At 53.9% G+C, this 14,782-nt stretch overlaps 1 protein-coding gene across 1 annotated transcript in view; it reads left to right on the forward strand.

Moving 5' to 3' along the window:
* Window positions 1-14,782, forward strand: part of SLIT1 (slit guidance ligand 1) — a 149,721-nt gene that overhangs the window by 113,859 nt on the left and 21,080 nt on the right. Inside the window, exons 19-25 of the mRNA XM_055118780.1 lie at window positions 576-719; window positions 927-1,093; window positions 2,853-2,985; window positions 3,966-4,034; window positions 4,687-4,758; window positions 7,462-7,533; window positions 8,215-8,286. Of these exons, the coding sequence (XP_054974755.1) occupies window positions 576-719; window positions 927-1,093; window positions 2,853-2,985; window positions 3,966-4,034; window positions 4,687-4,758; window positions 7,462-7,533; window positions 8,215-8,286 (729 nt within the window). The remainder of the gene's footprint in view (window positions 1-575; window positions 720-926; window positions 1,094-2,852; window positions 2,986-3,965; window positions 4,035-4,686; window positions 4,759-7,461; window positions 7,534-8,214; window positions 8,287-14,782) is intronic.

Genomic DNA, 14,782 nt, shown 5'->3' on the forward strand with positions numbered 1-14,782 from the left:
ACTGAAACATGATCACGAAAGTTTGTAAGTCTGTAACTGTACCTCATGGTGATTCATTAAAAAGTTTTTAAAAAATGAAAAAAGAAAAAAGAAATAGTTGCAGGGGGCTGGAGTGATAGCACAGCGGGTAGGGTGTTTGCCTTGCAGGCGGCTGACCCAGGTTCGATTCCCAGCATCCCATATGGTCCACCCGTGCACTGCCAGGGGTAACTTCTCAGTGCAGAGCCAGGAGTAACCTCTGAGCATTGCCAGGTGTGACTAAAAAAAAAAAGGAAAAAGAAAGAAAGAAAGAAAAAAGAAAGAAAGAAAGGAAAAAAAAAGAAAGAAAGAGAGAAAAAAAGAAATAGTTGCAGGAGTAGATCCTGCTAACACAGTGAGCATGAGCCGTGGTGTGTTTTGTTGGTCCTGTGTGCTCCGTGCCAGGGAGCACTGTGCCTTAGAGCCATAGCTCCGGGGGGCACTAATCCCGTTGCTGCGGCACCCTCAGGAAGGTTCCGTGGCTCCGGAAGGGAATCTGAGGCGGGCAGGGCTGGCTGAAGCCCCAGGGCACGCAGCTCTCCCCGCCCTGTGTGCAGGATGCTGAGGACCAACCGCATCAGCTGCATCCACAACGACAGCTTCACCGGCCTGCGCAACGTGCGGCTTCTCTCGCTCTACGACAACCAGATCGTCACCATCGCCCCGGGCGCCTTCGACACCCTGCAGGCCCTCTCCACGCTGTGAGTGCCACCCAGCGGGCAGGCGGTGTGGACGCCAACAGGCTCACTCCGGGAGCCTGGGACCCGGGCGTGGTTGGAAGCAGGGTCCCGGGGAGGGAATGTCCCCTCGGGTGCCGGCTTTGTTGGAGAATGCTTCGGCCCGGGAGAGGCTGTGGGCGTCGGACGGGCCCGGCAGTGACTCCGTGGCCAATCCTGCACCTCTTCCAGAAACCTCCTGGCCAACCCTTTCAACTGCGACTGCCAGCTGGCCTGGCTGGGCGACTGGCTGCGCAAGAGGAAGATCGTGACCGGGAACCCGCGATGCCAGAACCCCGACTTCCTGCGGCAGATCCCCCTGCAGGACGTGGCCTTCCCCGACTTCAGGTGTGAGGAAGGTAACTTGTGGCCCCCCCGGGGCGGCAGGGGAGAGGGCGAGGGGCCAGCACTGGGAGGCGGAGGGCGGGGGCAGCACCCAAGGGGGAGAGACCCCCGCGGGCTCCCACACCCCTGCTTGCCCTGCGGCGGGAGCCGTGGTGGCGGGCGTGGCCCCGAGGCAGGCGGGAACTGTGGGTGAGAGAAGGAGCTAAGAGAGCCTGGCCTGTCCCCCGAGAGGGCCGTCATCCTCGCCCTGCAGGGAGCCTTCCCAAGAGTACTCACCAGAGACCTGCCTCCGGGAGGAGCTGTGTGAGGGGACCCCAGCGTGACTCAAAGACCCCCGTTCTCAGACTCTTCCCGTAAAGAGAAATTGACCCAAGGCCAAGGGAGAGAGTCAGGCAGCGCTTATTGAAGGCAGCATAGGATGGCAGCGCGGAACTGAGGCTGGAGAGACTTTAAAAAACTGAGATGGGGGAGGCGTGATGCCTAAGTATGTGTGTAAGTGTGTGTGTGTGTGTGTGTGTGTGTGGATTTGTGTGTTTGGATGTGTGCTTGTGTGTATGATTGTGTGTATGTGTGTGTGTTTGTATGTGTGAGTATGTGTTTTTATGTGTCTGTGTTTGTGTGCATATGTGAGTGTGTGTTTTGTGTGTGTGTTTGTATGCGTGAGTGTGTGTTTGTGTGCATGTGTTTGTGTGCGTGTGTGTATGTGTTTGTATGTGAGTGTGTGTTTGTCTGTTTGTGTATGTGAGTAGTGTGTGTATGTGTGTGTGTGTGTGTGTGTGTGTGTGTGTGTGTAGATAGAGGAAGCTGAGCATGCAGGCTCTGGGCAGAGCAAACGTCAACAGAGGCTGCATGTCTTGCGAGCACAGGGAGTGTTCAGAGAGGAAGATTTTTAGATACAAACAAGTGGGGTAGTCAGCAGAGGGTCCACAGCACCTGGCCCAGGCCCTGTGGGGGGCCGTCTCTCTGCCTTCCTGTGAGCACCAGGGCTGCTGTGCTGAGTCCCTCCGCGCCGGGCTGTGCCGCCCCTTGCCGCATCCCTGCATCTCGGGACAGGACGGGACGTGGCGGGGCGGGGCGGGGCGGCCAGCCCGACTCCAGTCCTGGAGTCGCAGTCCTTGGCAGCGTGCGCTCTCCTCTTCTCTCATTCCCCACCTTCACACTGGGCTCGTGCGGCCAGAATTGCTGAGAGATTCAGCTCCTCTGACACGGGTTTCCCTGATGCCCCTTCCTCACACCCTTGCCCCTCCAACCCGGAGGCACACGGGGGATGTTACCGAGCTCATCAGTGGATGAACAGCGACTGAGTTCATCATTACTGGTTAATTAAATGGCTGTTATTGAGCTGTTACCGCCTGGTCGGGTGACCCTGGTGTGGTGTCGGGTGGTCTGCCTGTCAGCCAGAGCAGAGGCGGCCCTGCTCCCCCGCAGCCTTCTGCCTGGGGCCAACGCTGGACCCCTCCAGCCTCCGTAACAGGCACATCACTCCCTCACGCATCCACTCAGCTGACCAGCTTGGCGCCAGGAACTGCTCTGAAAGAACAGAGAGGGAAGTCACAGTCAGGGTGCTGGCCTGCTGGGGCCCCAGGCTCACCCCTGCCCCCTGGGAAAGAGGTCGTGCTCAGTACAATGCCTGGGACGCACGAGGTCAGAGCTCGCCACGATGGGTTTTCACTCAAAAGGGGCAGAGAGCAGAGACGGGGCAGGGCTGTGTGAGGGAGGGCGTCTGGGCGTGATGTGCTGAGACTCAATGGCTTCCTGCCTTCTCTTCCCCAGGCCAGGAGGAGGTGGGCTGCCTGCCCCGGCCGCAGTGCCCCCAGGAATGTGCCTGTCTGGACACCGTGGTCCGATGCAGCAACAAGCACCTCCAGGCCCTGCCCAAGGGCATCCCCAAGAACGTCACCGAGCTGTGAGTAGCCGGGACCTGGAGTCCAGCGGGGTGGGGCGGGGCCAGGCAGGGGCTCCGGCTCCCAGAGAGATCTGAGTTTCTAGGGACAGGGAGGCAGTTTGCCTTGTCGATGCGGGAGGCCCAAAGGTGACCCCTGCACCGCCCGGTTCCCGAGCACTGCCAGGCCTGTCCCCTGAGCCCAAATACGGTGACCTGGGGCCTCTCGGGTGCATGGAGCAGGGCTGGGTGTGACTCCGCCAGTTGTGACTCAGCTGCTCTCTGGTCTTTGTGGGGGGGTCAGAGCAGCAGGGGTGGGGGGGAGCCCTGGGCTGGGGGCACAGGGATGCTCCAGCCTGTGGGTGGGGTCTTGAGGAAGTGGGGGTGGCAGGTGGCATTGGGGGGCTGGATGAGGGGTGGATGCACAGCCCCTGGCACCCTGAAATCTCTATTTCTGTGGCATCTCGGGATGCTGTGGGCTGGGGCGCGCTTTGCGTGGACGTGCCCTTGAGGACAGCCACTCAGGTGGCAGTGGGGCTAGTGGGTGCCGGAAGGGGGGAGAGGAGGAAGGGGCTGCACCTGAGTGTGAGGCAGAGGCAGCAGGGTGAGGCCGCAGTTGGTATGGAGGTCACCCCCACTGCAGTGCCTGCTGGTGGGGTAAGGGGCAGCGGGAGGGCGTGTGACCCCTGAGCCGCGTGGGGCTTCCGTGGGCGAGTCTCAGGCCCCAGCCAGTGAGGACGGAGGGGTCCTGATGCAGGCGTGTCAGGGGGCTGAGAGGCCCTAGACTGAGCCTTGGGGAGCACCGCCCCCCCAGGCAGGGAGGAGGCTGAGAGGGCAGGGCAGGGGGGCGGCTGCATATTGAAGTTGGTTTTACCATCTGAGTGGCCCCTGGCCAAATGGCCCAAGCCATGCCCACAATTTCTCCTCCATCGGTGGTCCTGGGCCGGCTGGGTGGTCTGCAGGGGGAGGAGGAAGCCATGCTAACTGCTCTGCTCTCTCCCCAGCTACCTGGATGGGAACCAGTTCACCCTGGTTCCAGGACAGCTGTCCACCTTCAAGTACCTGCAGCTCGTGTGAGTACCTGGTCCTTGAGAACCTCAGGCCCCTCAGAGGACAGGAGGGTTGTGGATGTCCAGCCCTGGTGGCTCTGACTTTCCCTGAGTTCCCACAGGCCCCTCTTGGGGGATCCTGTGTTTTTTTTTCCCCCACTGAACCCCGTTTCTCTGGGTACAACTGCACATAGACCTGCTTTGCCACCTAGTGGTCGTGCCAGCTCATTGCACCAACCCTGCTCCACTCCAGGGCTGGGTGGTCAGCACCATCTCCCCTCCCACCCCCCCACCCCCTGCCTCCCTCGAGGGTCATAATTACTGTGGAGGAGCCAAGGCAGAGTTAGAGGATGATGTTTGCCTTCTCAGGGGCCCCAAGCCGCACAGGAAACATGCTGTGCTTTATGTGTAAAATGGGGTCACTCTGCCCCAGCGAGGAAAAGAGGGATGAAACCCCATCTCCCTGACACATGGGGGGGGCTTCTGGTTCTCCCTGGGAGCATCTACACAGAGGGGCAGAGCTAGGGGGCTCTGGGATGTGGGCAGGGGGTGGGGACAGGAGGCCCCTGCGAGCCAAGTGCCCCCCTCCTGCCGCCGGCTGGGGTGGCCTCAGCAGAGCAGGGCTGGGGAGAGCCGGGTGCTTCTTCCCAGGGGGTCCCGTGCTTGTCTCTTCCAGGGATCTGAGTAACAACAAGATCAGTTCCTTGAGCAACTCCTCCTTCACCAACATGAGCCAGCTGACCACCTTGTGAGCGGGGGCCGGGGGCGGGCAGTGGGGTGGGGTGTGTGTGTGTGGGTGGGGGAGCACATTCACGGGCTCTAAGTCTTTCCCACAGGGCACAGGCCCCCTCACCTGGCAGGACTGGAAGATTCAAAAACAGTCTTTATGTTTTGAAACAGTGCATGAAGGGGCCTTTTGGGGGTTCTTACAAATACAGTTTCCCTGGTAGTTGATCTGCATGTTTGCCCTCGGGGAGTCGCTAATTTGGAAGCGTTTGAGGAGACAGGTTTATGTTCTATGTTATGAAACACAGTGTAGGTTTGAAAAAGTGCAGAAGATAGAATTGCCGAGTTGAACCAACCGCATACAGCTAACGCGTATGAACACCTCACCGGCACCCCCACTCTGATCCTTATTCCTCCCTCCCAACACTAACTCCTGTGACAGTCACTCCTGTTTCCTGGTGCTGGCGGTGGACGCAGGCTCCCACCTGTCCGGCGGGTGCCATCCCACTGAGCCACCTGGCCAGCCCGGCGTAACTGAACGTGGGGCTTGAGAAACGTTTCTGAAGGTGCAATGACCAAAACTTAGTTAGGAACCAAGCGCACCGTGAGGCTGAGGGCTTTCTGGCAGCTCTCACCCTCATTGCATTTTTCGGGCCAAAGGGGGCCTGCAAGTGGGAAACACAGACGAAGCCCTTACCCAAGGCAGTGGTGCTCAGGCTGTGATGCGTCCCCCAGGGGACATGGGGGAGCACCTGAAAGTCTCTGTCCCAGCCAGAGGAGAGCTGACATCCCATGATGCATGGAACAACACCCCCCCCCCACCCCCAGCAAGGAGCTGTCCATAGTCCTGAGATCCTGGCTGCCTCCCCAGGACAAGGATGCCTCATTTCTCTAGTTGGTATTTTATAATGGAGTTATGAAGGCTGATTAAATATTCTTCTGCACACTCAGAGTTCAGTTTGATACCTTTTTCTTTAACCTTTTGTGCCAGACCCAGTGGTACTCAGGGGTTACTCCTGGCTCTGCACTCAGGAATTACTCCTGGCGGTGCTCAGGGGACTCTGTGGGATGCTGGAGATTGAACCCAGTTGGCCACGTGCAAGGCAAATGCCCTACCCACTGTACCATTGCTCCAACCCCCTTTTGCCATAGGTTCACACTCATGAAACCATCACGACCATCAAGGGAACGACCATTTTCATGAGCCCTCAAAGCTGCCTTCTGCCCCCTGGTAATTCCCAAATACTTTGATCCCTCCCAGACTTGGGTGGGCACTTCCTGTAGCTGGATTTGCATTTCCTAGAGTTTCATTGAACTCATTCAATGTCTCCAGGTTTTCCTTTGGCTTATTTTTTAAAAAATAATTTATTTTAGGGGCTGGAGCATAGCACAGCGGGTAGGGCATTTGCCTTGCACGCGGCCGACCCAGGTTCAATTCCCAGAATCCCATATGGTCCCCTGAGCACCTGCCAGGAGTAATTTCTGAGTGCAGAGCCAGGAATAAACCCTGTGCAACGCCGGGTGTGACCCCAAAAAGCAAAAAAATATATATATTATTGAATTGCCGTGAGATGGAGCATTACAAAGCTGCTTATAATTGGGCTTCAGTCATACAATCTTCCAACACCCATCCCTCCACCAGTGCAATTTCCCAGCACCAGTGTCCCCCAGCTTCCCTTCAGCTTCCTTCAGCCCACACAGTTTCTCTGAAATTCATCCACATTATGGCGCATCTTGGTGGTTCCTTTCTTTTGTATTTGTGAGTACCCGTGTCCCACAGGGTGGTGGAATGAGTCTTCGTTGCATGAAGGGGCATTTTGGGGTTCCTACAAATAGTTTCTCTGGTAGTTGATCTGCATGTTTACCCTTGGGGGAGTTGCTAATTTGGAAGCATTTGAGGAGACAGGTTTAACCTGAAGGTTCTGGAGACTGAAACACTAACTCAAAGTCCCAGCCTACTGATTTAATAAAAATTCTTTTATGGAGAGAGAGAGAGAGAGAGAGAGAGAGAGAGAGAGAGAGAGAGAGAGAGAGAGAGAGAGAGAGAGAGAGAGAACCAAGATTAAGGCACTTACCTTGCTGGTGGCTGATCCAGGTTCAGTTGCCAGCACTGCAGATGGCTCCCCCCGCCCAGGTACCACCAGGAGGGATCCCTGAGTGCTAAGCCTGGAGCAGTTCGTACACCCTGAGCTCCAGCTGGCTGTGGCCCCCAAACAGCAAAATAAAGTTCTTTCACCCTCTGGGCCCCAGTTTACTCACCTGCAGGGGGAGGTGAAGTGGCACCTTCTCACCATCCCTGTGTCCTAGTGTAGAATGTCGCCTGAGCCCTGGCAGGGCTGCTGACGGGTGGGTGTCCGCTTCACAGTGAGCTCATCTCTGCCCCTGACGGGTGGAGGTAGCCCCTGAGGGGCCGCTCAGTTCCCTACGGCCCTTTGTCTCCAGCTGGGGGCTTGTTGGGAGCCAGACACTGTGCCGAGGCCCTTTCGAGTTGGCATCATTTGGGTCCCTTGTCTGAAGTCGAGGGCACTGCGCAGGGCCTACGGGCTTAGGGGACGCGCTTCGGATCTCACGGCTTTCTCGGCCAGAGTCCAGCCCGCACGCAGCCTCAAAGAGCTGAAAGCAAAACCACCCCGGAGTCTGGGCTGAGCTGTGACCTGTGTTCTCTCTCTGCTTCCCCTCCCCTCCCCCCTGCCCCCCCCCCACCTCTCCTCCTTCCCTCCTGCAGGATCCTCAGCTACAACGCGCTCCAGTGCATCCCTGCGCTGGCCTTCCAGGGGCTGCGCTCCCTGCGCCTGCTGTGAGTCTGTCTCCCCGCTGGACCCCCGCAGGGAACCCAGTGCCTCCTGCGTGGGGGTCGACATGGGTCCAAGTCTGCGGCTTCCCCTGGGAAGAAGCAAGAAGTGCTGAGAAACGGGAGCTGTTGTCTCAAAACTGTGTCTGTTATTGCGTGTCTGAGCGGGGAGCAGTTGAACCCGCATTTTCAAGGGAGTCTTGGGTTCCAGTGGGCAGTTGGCCTGCAGGAGATCTGTGAAATGGTTTTTAGAATGCCTGCTTCGAGGCTGTTACCAGGGAACCAGCGCTGGCTGTCCTGCCCCTCATGAGGCCTCAGTTCCACCCACTCGGGCTGGCGGGCCTCACCTCCTCACGCTCTCTTTGGAGTGACTCTTCACCACGTAGAAACCTGCCCCTCAGGCCCCTCAGTCAGGAGTGGGAGGCACAGGCCTGCCCTTTCCCCCTTGGGCCACAAACAGGCCCCAGACTCGAGCTATCTAGGAAAGGGGCAATGAAATCCCCCCTCACGCTGAGGTACAGGAGCACTGGGGTTGTTCGGGGCTCCGCCTCCCCAGCCTGTGTCCCCACCGCGGGTCTCTGAGCACTGGCCGAGATGGGTGGGTAGTGGCTGCCCCCAGGAGTCTGGGCCCCTGGTTCTGGTCCTTGATTGTGTCTGGACGTGGCACTAACAGCTTCTTCTCCCCAGGTCCCTGCATGGCAATGACATCTCCACCCTCCAAGAGGGCATCTTCGCCGACGTGACCTCCCTGTCTCACCTGTGAGTAACTCGGGCCAATTCTCAGGGCCTCTTTGGATGAACTAAGCAGATTCGGACTCCAGGAGAGACACCTGCCCTCAGGGCAGCAGTTTGTTCCCTTTCCCTGAATTTCCCCTCCGCACTCCACACTCTTAGTTTCTCCTCTGCATCCACCTTACTGGCCTTCCGGGGGCCGCTGGGGCTGTAACCTGGTCATGTTTGAGGAATCTTGTGGTACTAGGGTCTTGGTTGTTTCAATGAAGGCATGTGCCTTAACCTCTGGTCTACCCAGCCCTGCTGCCTATTTATATCAGAAAAATGAAGTAAAAAGCAGAAGACTGGGCTAGAGAGAGGTAGAGCACTTGCCTTGCACGCTGCTGATCTGGGTTCAATCCCTGGCATCTCATATGGTCCCATAAGCCTAGTTATGAGTGATCCCTGAGTGCAGAGCCAGGAGTAAGTCCTGAGCTGAGGGATGTGTTGGGCCGGAGTGGGGGTGGAGGAAACCATGAGTCTAGAAAGTGATGTTGGCATTTCACTGCGAAGGCTTTTGTGTGTGCTGAGAGGGTTGGATTTTGTAGACTGAAGAAGGGTGAGGTTGCAGGAAATTGCAGGGAATGCTGATGGCATGTGGAGGCTAGAATGGGAGAGGTGAGGCCGGGAGGGGCCCCAGACGGAGATGATGGTGCTGCTCAAAGGCCAGGTGGTTGGTCTGTGCTCACTCTGCACGCAGGAAGTCTGGGCTTGGCTCCCAGCACCACCGCATGGCCCTCAGAGCACTGCCCGGAGTGACTGTGGAGCCCAGAGCACCACTCCCCGAGCCCAAGGATAAATAAATAAAGGCAGCAGATGGTTGTGCCCGCTGACACGGAGCCTGGCCTGCGTGTTTGGTCATTTGGGTTGTGGGTTCATGTTCTGTGGACGTCGGACCTTCTGGGGCCCCAGTGTGAAAGTGCTTCTCTCCAGGATCTCTGAAGCTGTCTCTGCTGCAGCTCCTGGGGCATTGCCAGCCTCCTTGGCACCCCCCGCCCTCCAGCTCCCACCTCGCCCAGCGAGCATCTAGTCTACCCCTCCTGCCCTGGAACCCCGCCTCATGCATCTTCACGCTTAGGGTTTGAACGTGAGCTTGGCTCCTTTGCCTCTTTTCCTGGGAAAACAGAATGAAGCCCAAGCACATTCTGAGCTTGTCTGCAGCTCAAAACTCTCGAGACTCATGCTTCACACGGGAAGCAGACAAACATGTTTTGTGCAAATGTTACCAGAGATGTGAGAGAAAAAAAAAAGAAAAAGGAAGGAAGAACATTGAGGAGCTGGAGCAATAGTATAGGAGGTAGGGCATTTGCCTGGCATGCAGCCAATCCAGGTTCGATCCCCAGCATGTCATTTAAGTACCCCCTCCCTTGTGCCTTCCAGGAGTGACCTGAGAGCACAGAGCCAGGAGTAAGCCCTGAGCACTAAGGTTACACCACCAGTAACAAAACTAAAAAGGAAAGTGTCCATGCCTATCTATAAATTCATTAAACTCAAACGTGCTCCAAACTTGTAAGAAGTAAACCAGTAAGCAGGGATCAGCGAGGCTGGAGCGATAGAATAGGGCGTTGGTATTCCCGGTCAGATGTGTCTGTCCTGGCGTCTGAGCCTCCTCTCTCCAGGAAGCCTCACCTGCGAGAGAGAAATCCTTTGTTAGGAAGTATCCTGGTGATTGAACACTGTGCAGTGTCAGGAGGGCTGCACGTCGACACCCCTCACTGTGCAGTATCAGGAGGGCTGCACGTCGACACCCCTCACTGTGCAGTGTCAGGGGGGCTGCACGTCGACACCCCTCACTGTGCAGTGTCAGGGGGGCTGCACGTCGACACCCCTCACTGTGCAGTGTCAGGGGGGCTGCACGTCGACACCCCTCACTGTGCAGTGTCGGGAGGGCTGCACGTCGACACCCCTCACTGTGCAGTGTCAGGAGAGTGCGTCTGGGGGCTGGCCACCCGCTTGCAGTGGAATCTCAGCTCTCTCCTCTCTGCAGACCTGGCCTTGCTTTTTCTATGTGGACATGTGGATCAGGCATGTCATAGACGTCATGAATAATAACCCGCCTTCCTGGCCCAGTGCTCTGAGTCGGTCGGTCTCTGCTGTTGTTGACTTTCAGATTTACTTTGCAGTTAGCTCCTCTTGGTCCCTCTCTCCGGCCCACGCACCCACTCAGCAAATATTTCATGGGCGAGGTTCCCCAGTGGCATTGCTGAGGTGGCGGCTCTTTGTTGCTTTACATTAGCTGCGAATTAGAAAGCTGGATTTCTGAATTGATTACAAATCAGGTGCGGGGGACTGGAGAGATAGTAGAGGGGGTAAGGTACTTGTGTCAACCAAGGCATATGCCCTACCTTGGTTTGGTCCCTGGCCCCACAGGCCTCTTGATTATAGCCGAATGAAGCCCTGCAGACGCCCAACCACTCCTGAGGTGGCCTTGGAGGTCTCTGGGCACTGCTGGTGTCCCTGGCAAAGTAGGGTCCGAACACCACTAAACACCAGTTCAGTTGACCTTGTATTGCTAGGAGTGGCCCCCAGATCCCCTTGGGAAGCCCCACATTAAAAATTTTGGTTCTGGATCAAGGGAGGTATCGCAAAGGGCTGGGTGAAGCTTTGCATATGAGAACTATGGGTTTGATCCTCAGCATTGCATGGTCCCCCAAGCACCAAGCTGTGAGTAGCCCCAACACTGCCATGTGAATCCCCCACCCTCCCGCAAGAGAATCAGAATTCTATGAACATACTGAATGGTTTTATAAACCGTGGCATGTCCATGTGACAGAACAGTCAGTAGTAAATCATGATAATTTTGAAACCACTATTTATTATTTGATGACAGCACAGGGTAAGGATGATATACTCTGGTTTCAGTGATGCATCCGTATGGACCAGACAGCTGAGCCGGAGCAGCGGGGAGGAGGAATGCGTGTGAATTCAATGGCCTCATCTCCCGTGACAGATACTTCTTTTTCCGTTAGAATTCCTTAGCTTTCATCCCCAGGCGTATGCAGTGCACATGCTTTGAGTCGGGGTATTTGTTCAAGAAATATTTATGGGAGGCCGGCCAGGCGGTGCCAGGCATAGGGGGAATGTAAGGCTCTTGCTCTCCAGAAGTTTCAGCGGGGTGCCAGCAGCTAGGAGTATGTGCAACGACATCGCCTGTGCTGAGGGAGGATGATCGGAGGAGGTGAGGCTCAGATGAAGGGGGGGTATGAATTGTAATATGTTTAACCTTGACATTTGTGCCTTGGTGGGACAGCCACACAAGGCGCAGTGGGGCCAGTTACACTAACAGCAGCCCGGCCGGGCTCTGGCAAGAGCAGGCGGGGGAGCTCCTGTGTTTCCCATCTCTGCTTTAGAGAAAGAGTGGCGGTCTGGCGGTGTTTATGCTTTCACTGGGTAGGGACAGTCATCCTGGATTGACAAGAGCCTGGTTGTAGTCGGCGCTGTGGCTCAGCTGGGCCTGCTGCTTTTCACGCCCATTGGCGGTCGCGTCATCTTTTGTCAGGAAGAATGCCCGTTGCTGGAACTCCCAAGTCAGGCCTTTGTAGAATCGAAAGCTTGAATGGCGGAATGGGAACGGCGTCCCGTGGACAAAAGCGAGTGTGGGCTGCAGCCACAGCCTCTGCTTTTGAACAGAGACAGGCTGACTGCTGGGGCTCCGGGGTATCTTGTGCTCATGAAAATCAGAGTCACTTCCTCTCTACGTGCCCCTGGCAGGAGAGAGGCTCCCAGGAATCAGGAAACTTAATTCACAAAAGCCTCAGATTCCATTTTCTGACGTTTGTTTGTTAGTGTTTAAAATGAACCATTAGAGCTGTTCGTTAGGGGCTAGGAGCTCTTTCAGTCCTATTTCAGGATGGGAAGAGGGAGCCATCATAATAAACTTACCGTTCCTACCACCTTATCTTTCCACACTCCCGCGGCACCCTACAAAACTATTGTTAAATAACCTCTGTATTTTTTTTCTTAAATCCCTTCATGACAATGCTTTGGGCTTTTCATGTTAAAACTATCTAGTGAAAGAAAACATTGAAAATAAACCACACTTTTTGGTATTCCTGTAATTGTAAAAAAAAGTGGGTTTTTTGTTTGTTTGTTTGTTTGTTTGTTGGGATCTTTGGGTCACACCCGGCAATGCACAGGGGTTACTCCTGGCTGGCTCATGCACTCAGGAATTAACTCCTGGAGGTGCTCAGGGGACCATATGGGATGCTGGGAATCGAGCCCGGGTCGGCCGTGTGCAAGGCCCTACCCGTTGTGCTATTGCTCCAGCCCCTTGTTTATTTTTTTTAATGTAGTTTTAGGGGGCTGGAATTCAAGTGCCCACAGTTCCTTTATGTCTTCCTCTATGCCCTGCTCAGGGCAAAGTGGCATGTAGGTAGCCAGGATGGATGCTGGGAGCGGTCAGGAAGGAGACAGGAAATAGATGTGGAGCGTGTTCGCCTTCTCTTCCTAAGCTGCATTATTCCCTGGACACCCATTCTAGCTTCCAAGTGCTTGTCTTTCTCGCCTGTCTAGACGGCAGGCTCTTTATCAAATCATAAAGTGAGCCCCAGAGATGTTTAGGGAGCAGCTCCGGGTCACTGGTCAGAGAACAGCTGCAGTGGGGGCAGAGCTGCTGCTCATCAAACACTTTGGAGAAGCATGCATTTCCTGATTGTGTTCTTGGGGGGAAATCCCTCCTGGGCTTTCATCAGCTAAAATTCATCTCAGGGGACCCACTGCCTCCACAAAGCTGGTTTACTACGTGAAGGTGCCCATTCTCCTAAACATTATCGACCTTCAGGTTTTTAAAAAAAAAAATAGTATGGGAGCAATGAGCTTCAGGGATGAAAGTCTAATTTTTCTAGTGGCTGCACCACCGAAGAACACTGCCCCCTTCATTTCCTTAACCTCCCGTTCCTGTTGATCGCTACACTGGCAGTGCTCTAGCGGAATTATGAGCTTGTCCTCAGACTAGTAAAACAGGAAGAGGCTGTGTATGCAGTATGGGGTGTTGGCAAGCGCAGCCTTACACCACTGGGAGGATACTGGGATGCATTCTTTTGGGGAGGGAAGCTATTAACAATTCACATACCCTTCCTCTGGGACCCGAATCCTGCTTCTAGACATCTGTTCTAGAGACATGTTCACATCCCAGAGTGTGTGACACTAGGGAAATTGCTCAGTTACTATGAGGGGTTCCTTCTTTGGGAATCTGTGTAGTGATTGACAAGGTGAGGTGTACAGGTTTTTGCACTCCAAATTCACCTGTTTGTAAACCAAATTTATCTGTTTGCACTTCAAATTTATACATTTGCACTCCAGATTTACCCTTTTGCAAATCAAACTCACCCTTTCTCAGGTCTTTATAATACACATAAATCCAATATGAAGTTATTATTAAAAGAAAAGCTTTTATTTCACATGTATAATAAATAGTTATTTAATGTCAGAAATACTTTAAAATGCTTCATTCATAATGGTCTTAGTGATGCTCATGTTAATTTCAATACATATTCGTAAAATAATTATGACAATTTATAGGATGTAGCAGTCATAACAGAATAATTGATAGCACCCACCAAATGTTCATAGTTTGAAAAGCCAAAATGTTTCTCACAGAGAAATTAATTATTTTGGAGGAGAAGGAGGGATTGGGACCGCACCTAGAGGTGCTCAGGACTTACTCCATGCTCTTGTGCTCAGTGTTCTCAGGGGACCTTCTGCAGTGTAAGGGACCAAACCCAGATTGGCCACATACAAGGCCATGCTCTACCCATTAACTATCTCTCCAGCCCATGAACTTAATTTTGAGAAAGTTTCTTCAGAGGGGTTCAGCATGGGGTGCGGGGGGGTATGGAGGTAGAAATAATAAAGTGTGTCTTTCCTGACCAAAAAGATCACATACTTCCTAGGCTTAGGAAGGCTTACATTGTCCAAAACCAGCCACACATCTTCCAGATTATCTTCATCCAATTTATGTAGTAATCTCTGAAGAAATTCACAAAGAATATTTGAGGTAACTGTAGAATGTACATTTACTTCACGGCATACCATTTCTTGAGCGTTTATTGCTACAAGTAGAAAAACATTTCATCCTGTAGTAACTGGTATAGTCACAAGAGCATTAATTTACTTTTGATCTACTTTTTTGTTTCACTGAAGATGATAAAGCCTGGTTTATAAATGAGTATTTTTTTGTCTCACTTCAGGGGGTATTTTGAGAAATATTCAGTGCATACATCCTGCATGTCTCAGTTGCTCTCCCCTGAGTTTTGATGGTCAGCTTTTAAATATATGCACTTAAATGTAATCTGTAACTGTTTCCGTCCTTTCTTGATAGAACTTGTGCTTAATTCTACATGTTCAGATTAGAGAATCTTGTCACAAATACCCTTTAAAGGGATGCACGCATTTTCTTCAATTATTTGGTCAATCACTTTAGCATCAACACATTTCATTTGATTTTCTTCTTTCATTTGATATTCTTCTTCTTAAGTTTTTTTCT

This window comes from Sorex araneus, chromosome 11, assembly GCF_027595985.1.
Source record: "Sorex araneus isolate mSorAra2 chromosome 11, mSorAra2.pri, whole genome shotgun sequence".
NCBI classification, from domain to species: domain Eukaryota; kingdom Metazoa; phylum Chordata; class Mammalia; order Eulipotyphla; family Soricidae; genus Sorex; species Sorex araneus.